The sequence below is a fragment of the Oryx dammah genome, unplaced genomic scaffold (assembly GCF_014754425.2).
Source record: "Oryx dammah isolate SB20612 unplaced genomic scaffold, SCBI_Odam_1.1 HiC_scaffold_12, whole genome shotgun sequence".
Classification (NCBI taxonomy): Eukaryota; Metazoa; Chordata; class Mammalia; order Artiodactyla; family Bovidae; genus Oryx; species Oryx dammah.
Genome location: NW_024070196.1, coordinates 70339397 through 70348396, shown reverse-complemented (window position 1 = coordinate 70348396; position 9000 = coordinate 70339397). Strand labels below are relative to the sequence as shown.

At 65.6% G+C, this 9000-nt stretch overlaps 1 protein-coding gene across 3 annotated transcripts in view; it reads right to left on the bottom strand.

The window, feature by feature from the left end:
• Nucleotides 1-2238: 2238 nt before the first annotated feature.
• The window catches only part of GUCD1 (guanylyl cyclase domain containing 1), an 11826-nt gene continuing 5064 nt past the window's right edge, over nt 2239-9000 (bottom strand). Inside the window, exons 2-6 of one of the 3 annotated variants that reach the window (XM_040251196.1) lie at nt 8816-8900; nt 7992-8157; nt 6881-6972; nt 4825-5063; nt 2239-4348 (exon numbers count right to left, since the gene is read on the bottom strand). In XM_040251196.1, coding sequence (XP_040107130.1) covers nt 4257-4348; nt 4825-5063; nt 6881-6972; nt 7992-8157; nt 8816-8900 — 674 coding nt within the window. In that variant the 3' untranslated portion in view covers nt 2239-4256. Of the gene's footprint in view, nt 4349-4824; nt 5067-6880; nt 8158-8815; nt 8901-9000 lie in introns of all 3 variants that reach the window. The other 2 variants (XM_040251195.1, XR_005722998.1) reach the window with 2 other exon arrangements.

Genomic DNA, 9000 nt, shown 5'->3' with positions numbered 1-9000 from the left:
ATGGGGGACTTGCCTGGTGGTCCAGTGGCTGAGACTCCACGCCTCCACTGTAGGGCGGGGCCGGGTTCAACCCCTGCTCGGGGAACTGGGATCCCACATGCTGCCACTGAACAGCCCACGTGCCACAACAGAGATGGAAAATCTCGCTGGAAGGCCCAGCACAGCCAAATAAGAAAAGAAGTGAGGGGCTCCCCTGGTGGAGTGCAGGAGGTGTGGGTTCCATCCCTGAACCAGCCAGGAAGAGCCCACTTGCCGTGGAGGAGCAAAGCCTGCAGGCCACAGCTGCTCAGCCTGTGCTCCAGGGCCTGGGAACCACAACTGGTGAAGCCCGCGCTCTGCAGCCAGAGAGCCTTCCATTTAGGTTGGCAGCGACTTCTGCGGACAGGGGGACAGTCGTTGGAAGCTGTCACCTTGGCCAGGCTGCTGTCTCTGTTTACCCAATCAGACGCTAATCTGTGAAAGTATTTAGCCAATGTGATTTAAGCCTGTAGGCAGTTAACCAAGCAAGTGAGATTATCCTAGATAATCTGGGTAGGCCTGATTTAATCTGGCCAAAGGCCCTGAGAGCAGAGCTGGGACTCCCAGACCAGGAGAGAATTCTGGGCGTGGACCCCAGCCTCTGCTCAGCCCCAAAGTTTGAAATAAGTCCTTCTGACCTTCTTACTACTTCCATCCAGATGCCCCCGGGAAGTGACTTTTCTAGGGACAGGTGCGTGCAGTGACCACACGCTTTACAAGGGTGAGTGGACCAGGAGGCCGAGAGGGAGGCCGGGCCCTTGAGGAGGCTCTCCCGTGCTGAAGGGCTCCAGGTGCCCATGGACAGACGGCAGGGCGTGCAAAGGGTCCACTGAGCGCCTTGCCTCCTGCTCCTCGTTGATGAGCTTTTGTGATGAAAGGCGCAGCCTCGTCAGGTTGCAGGCGGCCCTGAAAGCCAAGAACACCACCCAGATGAGTTTCAAGGGCCGCAGCGGTGCGCCCAAAGTGCCTGATCGGAGGGGAGCAGCACCTCTGTGACCTTAACAAGTCCCGAGAGCCAGTGGGAGGTGTGATGGAATTGGGGGCGTGCTGTGCAGGGCCAAGCCCTGGACACAGCGCCCTCCTTCCCTGCAGGAGAAACGGGCTGGCCCTTGGCCAGAATCACCTCTCTGCGTGCAGGGGCAGCCTCCACATCAGAAAGTGCTGTATCCTTCGTGCGGGGTCCACGGTGGCGGGGGCGCTGCTCTGCCCAGCCCAGGAATGGGCCCAGGTGGCCGTTGGATGGCGCTGAGGTGCGGTCACCAGGCTTGTCCCAGTGGGCCCTATCAGGGTGGACAGACTCTCGCCTTGTGCCTTGACATGGGTGACCTGGACAGTCTGACGTCTTCTTTTACCGGTGGCAGAGCCGGTAAAAGCGCAGCAAGGCTTACCGGGTGGCCTGGCCTGGGCCTCTAGCCCCTGAGCGGAGGACCCATGCCCACTTCCAGCTTGGGGCTGTGCAGCTTTGGGTGAACAGCTTGGCCACAGGTGGACCCATCAGATTTCAGCTTAGTCGTCCCACCAGCGAACAAGACCCCGGCGTTTGGGGGAGCTGGAGGTCACTGTGGAGCTGGTGGTTTTGCTTTCGTGGGAGGAGCTGGCGATCTAAGTCCCCAGAGGATCAGCAGCCAACCGTCCACTTGCTTGCTCAGTTGCCCCACGGCACTTGGGATGTTAAAAGTTTCCTGACCAAACCTGCGGGCCCTGCATCGGAAGGTGGGTTCTCAGCCACTGGACCACCAGGGAAGTCCTGAGTGATGATCTCAGGATACTGGACCAGGGCTTACACAAAGGTCAGCATCATTCAGGGAAGACCAGGGTTCCACATAAATGAACTGTGTGGCAAAGCAGTTTGAGGAGCCCCTGAGTGAATGGGGTCCCTGCGCCATAAGATCAGAGCCTTTTCTGTACCTCCTAACTGCCTGGGCGGGGGCCGCGCACCCCTTGCTAGCCGAGCTGGCCTGGTCACGGCACCGTCATAAAGATAGAGCTTCGCACCCTTGGCTCTCGGCACAGGGCTTTAGAGACGACGGTCTCTGGAAGGTTTTGCACTCTGGTCTCCCGGATCCCGTGATCCTTTGCGCTCGGTTTCGAGCTCTCCCCTCCATAGCACCTCTGGTCACGTCGTGAGGACACCCTGGTGGCCGGTGGCCAGCACACCTACACGTGAGCTCGGGAGCGACCGTCCCAAGGAGACTGGGATCACAGAGGGCGGGGGGCTGCCAGCGTCTTGCAGTGAGGACCGTGTTTATTGAGAATGGCTCATTACAAACAAGATAACACGTATAAAAATCCCTGTGATGCATAAGATCCCTTTTGCCCCTAGGTGGCTGGGGAGACAGCCAGCGGTCCAGGGCGTTCCCCTCCGCGTGTGGCCAAGGGGTCACGGGGTCGCGGGCCGCGTCCTGCTGTCTCCAGCCCCGTTTTCATGATTTGCGTGTGAGCAAGACACTACACGGCGAGGTTCGCCTCCGAGACCCCCTCCAGGCAGGTGGCCTCAGCCTCGGGGCCAGGCAGCTCCTGTGAACCTTCCAGACGGGTGACCTCTAACCTGCGGCTTGCCCCGAGAGGCTCGCCCCTCCGACCTGGGGACAGTGTCTCTGATGGATAAAGGCACCATGGACACTGTGGGGGCTGCCCGATTACCGGGCCTCCCCCGAGGGCGGCCGCCCCTTCCTGTCGCTGTCTCCCTGGACACTGCCACCCTCACCGGGGTCACCCGGGCCCCTTCCAGGGGCGCCCAGCCTGCAGCTGCCACATGTGGTCCTCCCGGCCGTGGGAACCAGGGCTCGGGGGTGGGGTCTCAGACTACCCAGGGTTAAGGCAACGGGGACGAGACGGGCCCGCAGGCAGCGCTAGCCTTTGAACCCAGGGCGGCTGCCTGGCCAGAAGTGCCTGCCTCTCGGTCAAGGCTGTCGGGTCGAGGAGCTGTACAGCTGGGTGGTCCTGGGTGGTCCGTAGCCTGGGGAAGCGGCGGAAGCCGCTGCCACAGCATCAGGCCTCCAGCACCGACGACCAAGACTCAGGTGCTGTGGCTGACGGGGGCATCCCGGACCCCCTGGCCAGAGGTAACCCAGGGCAGGGGCAGGAGGTGTCCCAGCCCCTTTTGGGAATGACCCATTTCCCTTTTTTCTCCAGGGGCGCAGACCCAGGTTCAAGATGCAGCCCCACCACTGTCCTGAGTCAGGTTCTGGCTGTGGCGCAAGGCCTGCCTGCCTGCGGCCCCGGGTCCCCTTGGCTTTGGAAGAGATCCTGGCCTGGCTTATCTGCCCATGAAAAGAGGTGTCCGTGGTTCCAAAGTACCTGTGACCCCAATATTATTGTCTTGCTTGAGGTTGAGTCTCACCCCACCAAAAGTGAAAACTTCAATCTCAAAAAAACACCCTCCCCCGGCTAAAAAAAAGACTTAAATCTCACACACACACACACCTCCCCCAGCTAAAAAAGGAAGGAGCAGGAGGCCGCTCCAGTCCACGTGGGGGTCCGCGCTGTGTGGTCCTGGGTTGGGCTACTCCCTCTGCTGACAGAGACCACCTGGCCTTCTCTGCAGAGGCCCAGGAGCGAGCGCTGGGGTCGGGGGAGGCCGCCCCCGACCGCGATGAGGCGTGCAGGCCCAGGGCCCCAGCACCCAACCCTGAGATGTGGGGCTGCCCGCACTGAGGCAGGAGGCGCCGTGGCGGGGCCGGGGAGCGTCTTTGGGGCCCAGGCCGCTGACCCTGGCCCTCGGGGTGCCAGTGGGAGCCAGGGTCCTGCCCACAGCCCAGGTGTCCGCTCCAAGGAGGGCTGCAGGGGCCTGAGGCCTTTCTGCCTGAGGTCCAGCCCTCCCCAGGGGCCTGGCCACCAGCCGCAGGGACGGGGCCCCCCGGGCGGGGGTGGGGGAAGGGGGCAGCGGGCCCAGGGCGCCTGCCTTTTGACCAGATCCCGGGGAGGCTGGAGCTGACACAGCCCTGGGGCCCAGGGTGGCTACACTGACAGTCTCCTCACAAACAGACGTGCAGCTCTCTCGGGGCTGGGTCCCGGGTCTGCGGGGAGAGGGGCTCTCGCGTCCCCCGCCCGCCCTGCGTCTGGCTTGCAGACACCAGGGCGCCCGTGGGGGCAGACGTCCCCTGAGCGCAGCGGGAGCCGGCCTTGGGCCCGGAGGACGACGCCAACAGCCAGCGGCGCCTGTCTGAGCCCCGGGCCTGGGCCAGCGCCTCTGGAGGGGCCTCCGGGGGCAGGGCAGGGCACAGGGGCTCCCGCTGTCAGCTGCCCACGAAGACGAAGAGGATGTCCTCGTCTGTGCCGTAGCTGGTTCTGGCCTCCTCGAAGTTGCTGATGCTGGCGCTGCACATTCCTGCTACGGCAGGAGGATGGGGCGGTCAGCAAGGGGGCATCCCGGCTGACCCCCACCACGCGGGACGCCCTCCCTGCAGCCGCTGCGGCCCCTGTGAGCCTGTCTGCGCTTTCCCCGATTCAGCAGGAGAAAGGGAGGCCCAGAGGGGAGGGACTCGCTGGAGGCCGCAGGGCCGTGGTCCCTCCCTGTCCGCAGGGCCGTGTGGAGTCCGGGCGGGGGTTGGGGGCCAGGGCCAGGGCTGGGCAGACTCTTTTTCTTTTGGCCATTCTGCGCAGCGTGCGGGCTCTTAGTCCCCTGACCAGGGTCCCCGGACCTCCCTTTCTAGCACGGAGGGCTGGCCTGGGGGCTGGGGGCGGCGGGAACTGCAGCTCTGGGCTGGGCCCTGGGTGGGGGCAGAGGGCTGGCCGGGTGATGGCCCGGGGCTGGGGGACAGGGGCCCCAGGGAGAAGGCGGTGGGGCCCACCCGCCCCACTCACGGTCGGCGTAGGCCGGGTTGTTGTAGAAGACGCAGCCGGCGGCCCGGCTGTAGCCTCGCAGCACGATGAAGTGGCCCTGGTAGTCGGGTGAGCGGCAGAAACAGCGGGGCCCGCTGGGCGTGACACAGCAGTACTTGGGGGGGCTGGGGCAGAGGTCGCAGCGCAGCACCCCCGAGTTCACCAGCACGATGGCCACGTGGCCCTGCGCCAGGTGGGCCTGGATGTCTTGCATGCTCACCCTGCTGTGGGGGCGGACGGGGGTCAGCCGGCGCCGCTGGGCCCCAGGCCCCTCCTGCGAACCCCTGCCGGCCCTGGTCTGCCCCATGTCCTGGAGCCTGGGCTGCGCCTCGCGTCCGCCCTGAGCTCCGTGCAGGGGGCACCCGCCTGCTTTGTCACGGTGGGCGGGGCTCAGTGGGGGACCAAGCATGGACCAGGGGGGTGCCCAGGACACGCTGGGCCCACAGGCCCTTCACAGGGTGACCATACAACTCCAGACGGCACCCCATCTCTGGACCTGGCCCCCCACTGCCCTGGTCTTTTACCCTAAAGGCTGCGTCAGTAACATAAACGGGTGGTTTAACTTACTTCCCCTAATCAGAACCAAGCAAGGGGTTATTTCTCTTTCTGTTTGAGGCTCCTTGTGGCAGAAGGGGCTGCCTGGGAAGGGCTAGTTGGCAACGCCCGCAGGGGAACCCTGGGTCAGCCAGCTGTTCGAGACTCTTAGGCCCTGGCCCCTCCGAGGCCCCCGGGAGGAGGCAAGTCCAAGACAGACCTGAGGTGGGAAGCGCTGGGGGGCATTCCCCAGTGCCCGGGCCCCACCGTCTTCACCGGGGGGTGGGGGGCCAATGCCCAGCCACGCTGAGCCCCCCTTCCTTCCAGGCCCCTCGGGGGCACATGTGGGCACCTGGTGGCCGGGCCCAGCTCCAGCCCCACCGAGTCACAGGGCAGCCTGCTCTGACGCCTTGGCCCGGGGAGGCGTGCCATTTTTCCACTGGGTCTCTGAGAGGAAGCAGCTGGCTGAGCTCCCAGCAGAAGGTATGACCCCGAGGGGGACTTCAGCCACCGGGAAGCGCAAGGTGCAGCTGGAGGCGGGGCCCGGGGTGGGGGTCCCGGGTGGGGGTCCCGGGTGCGGGTCAGTGCATGGCTGGGCCGCTGGGGTGACCGGGGCACTCACTGCGCGGGGGGTGGGGGGGTGGCCGGCCGGGAACGGCCCCTGCCCTCCACGCAGCTGGTCAGGTGCCACCGAGCTGACACCGGCCACCTCCCCCTCCAACACGCGCTCACGTGGCCTGGGGACACGTGGAAACAGGTTCCCTGTGCCCAGAGGGCTACGTGCCTGGGTCACGTGACTGTGAAGACAGAAACCCAGGAGGACGGGAGACCCAAGGAGAGACCAGCCCAGGTCCGCGAGCCAGACGCCTGCTGGGCGCAGGGCCCGCAGCAGGCTGGGGAGGAAGCTGCTTGCGTCTGAGCAAGTCTCCTGCCTGCCCCCACCCCCCCGCCCTGTGTGGAGGAGAAGAGGAAGACCTATTAAGGTCAGGCAGCCGGGAGGAGGTCTGGCCAGGCCGTCCCTGCCAGCTGACACCCAGGCCGTCCCTGCCAGCTGACACCCAGGCCGTCCCTGCCAGCTGACACCCAGGCCGTCCCTGCCAGCTGATACCCAGGCCGTCCCTGCCAGCCTCTCGCCACGCCAGCGCGCTCCCCGGGCCATCCCCCCGCCACCAGGGTCCGTGTGCTTTGCCGCACGGCCAGCACTCCCCAAGCAGCCCGAGGGCTGGCCAGATCTGTCCTGCTCACCTGTCCTCTCTCCCCTGCTCAGGATCCACCCTAGGCAAGTTTTGTGTAGACTAGGTCACATAGCCCCCCACCTGTTCCCATTTTATGGATGGAAAAATGAAGGCTCAGGGGACGGGGGCGGGTACAAGTCAGTGCCCATGGCCAGCAAGGTGGGAAAGCTCAGGCCTGCCCCTTCCCAAGGGGGGCCTCGCCCTACCAGCCCTGGGGTAGCAGGTGCATGAGGAAGGGCGGCGGGGGCGGGGGCGACACACGAACTCACCACTTCTCCACCAGCACCTTGCAGGTCTTGGCTTGTGCAAAGAGCTGGTTCACCCGGGTCTCCTCTGTATCAAAGTGCTTCCTGTAAAAGGACTGCGAGGGCAGAGCAGCTGCAGAGGCCGCCCGTCCGGGCTGCCCTCACACCCACCCCCCCAGGGAGGACATAAACAGCACAGGGGTCGGAAGTGGACGTGGGCCCGGCCTGCGGGCGGCGGAACCACCTGAGGCTGGCGAGGATGCTTGGGAGACGGGCGGGCGGCAGGCTTGGGCCAGCACCCTGGGGGTGGGCGGGAGTCTGGACGCCACCCACTCGACTCAGCCGGCGCGTGTTAGCAAAGGAGACAGTCTGTTTGGCGCAGGGGCCTTCGGGGGGCCAGGGCCCCCACGGGGGAGGCAGAAGAGACCCTGCTCTGGGCCCTTCCTCCACCTCGAGGCCACGCTGACCACACCAGGTCCGCCAGCCTTTCCCCTTGGCCTAGATGGTTCAAAGAAGAGCTAGGTGGATGGGCACTGGCCGCGGGGTAGTGGGTCTGTCACCCACGAGGCCGGCAGGCACTCTCTGCTCGGCCCAGGTTGGAGGCAGGCCTGGCTCTAAGGGTGGCAGGGTGCACTGGGGTCTCAGTGAGGCTTTGCGGGAATTCTATTTTTATTGTTCTTTGTGCTCTTTGGGGTTTTTCTGAGCTATTTTCTTGACCATTCCACACGCCTCCTGGGGTCTTGGTTCTCCGGCCAGGGATGGAGCCCGCGCCCTCTGTGTTGGAAGTGCCACGTCTGAGCCACTGGACTTCCAAGGAAGTCCCTGGCAGCCTTCCTTTTTTATAAAAACGAAAGACAGTAGATTTTTTCCTTCCAGAAAACCAGGGACCCAACTTGGAGCTGGCTGTCCCCGTACGAAGGAGGAAAACCGGCAAATGACGGCCGGAGGAAGACAGGTGCCCGAGGCCCGGCCAGCTGGAGCTGCGGCAGAGGGCAGGACCGTGAAGGTCGCCAGGGGCACCTCTGCAAGTCGGCAGGTGCGTGCAGGACAGGTGGGGGCGGGGGTGTCTGGGCTGCTGGGCCCCGGTGGCTGGTCTGGCCGCGCGTGTCGGTCCGGAAGGCCACGGCTGGCGCACCTGGTTCCTGTAGCCCTTGTCCACGCCCAGGGTCTGGGTGCAGAAGCGGTGCCGCACGCCGAAGCGGCGCATCAGGTAGGCCAGGTCAATGGTCCAGATGCTCCTGGTGAGCCGCAGCTCCTGCAGGGCCCTCTCGAACTCAGCGTCGTCCAGCTGGCCCAGGTACCTGCGGGCACAGTGCCCGCTGAGCCTCGGGGCAGCCTCCCCCCGAGGGCCCAGCGTGTGAGCCTGTGCCCCCGGGAGGCTCCACCCTGCATCGTGAACTCCTAGGTCCTGAGCGCACACTGCCCGGGGCCTCCCGGGCACCACGCAGGTCCCCGTCCGGGGCCTGGACTCTGCCTGGCGTCCCTCCTGGGCCGTGTGACTCTGGGCCAGTTGCCAGCCTCTCCAGCCTCATCTCAGGACCAGCTAAGTGCTTGGAGCACGTCTCCTCACCGGTTCCCTGAGCGTTAGGCACGGAACACCTGTCTTGCCTGGACTTCCAGGAAGGGGAGCGGGAGGCTGCCCTGCCCAGTGACCCCGTCTCCCAAGAGTCCAAGGTTGGGAGGCTGCAGGAGGGCCCTGCGTCTCGGCTGTGGGGGGTCAGTCTGTGGGGCAGGCCCGGGCACCTGTGACTTCCTGGCCGTTCCAGACTCTGGGCATCCTCTGGAGGCAGACCCGGGGGGCCTGGCCCACCGCCGTGGGCTTCCGCAGGTGGGGTGGAGCCTGGGTGGATGCTGGGCCTCCCCCAAGCCCCAGCTGGAGACAGCCACCTGGACGACGAATCCCACCCAGGGCTCTCCCCGTGCGCCGCCCCCTTGAGAGGGCTGGCCCGGCACACTCACCCGAGCACCATCCTGGAGCAGGCCAGGCCACAGTCCCAGTGGTAGAGCTGCTGGATGACAGGCACTGGGAGCTGCACGAAGTCCCCTGCGTGGGAGGGGCGTGGGGTCACGGGTGGCGGGGGCGGGGGGTCACGGGTGGCGGGGGCGGGGGGGGTGGAGGGACAGAGGGGGGGTGGGGGGGGGGG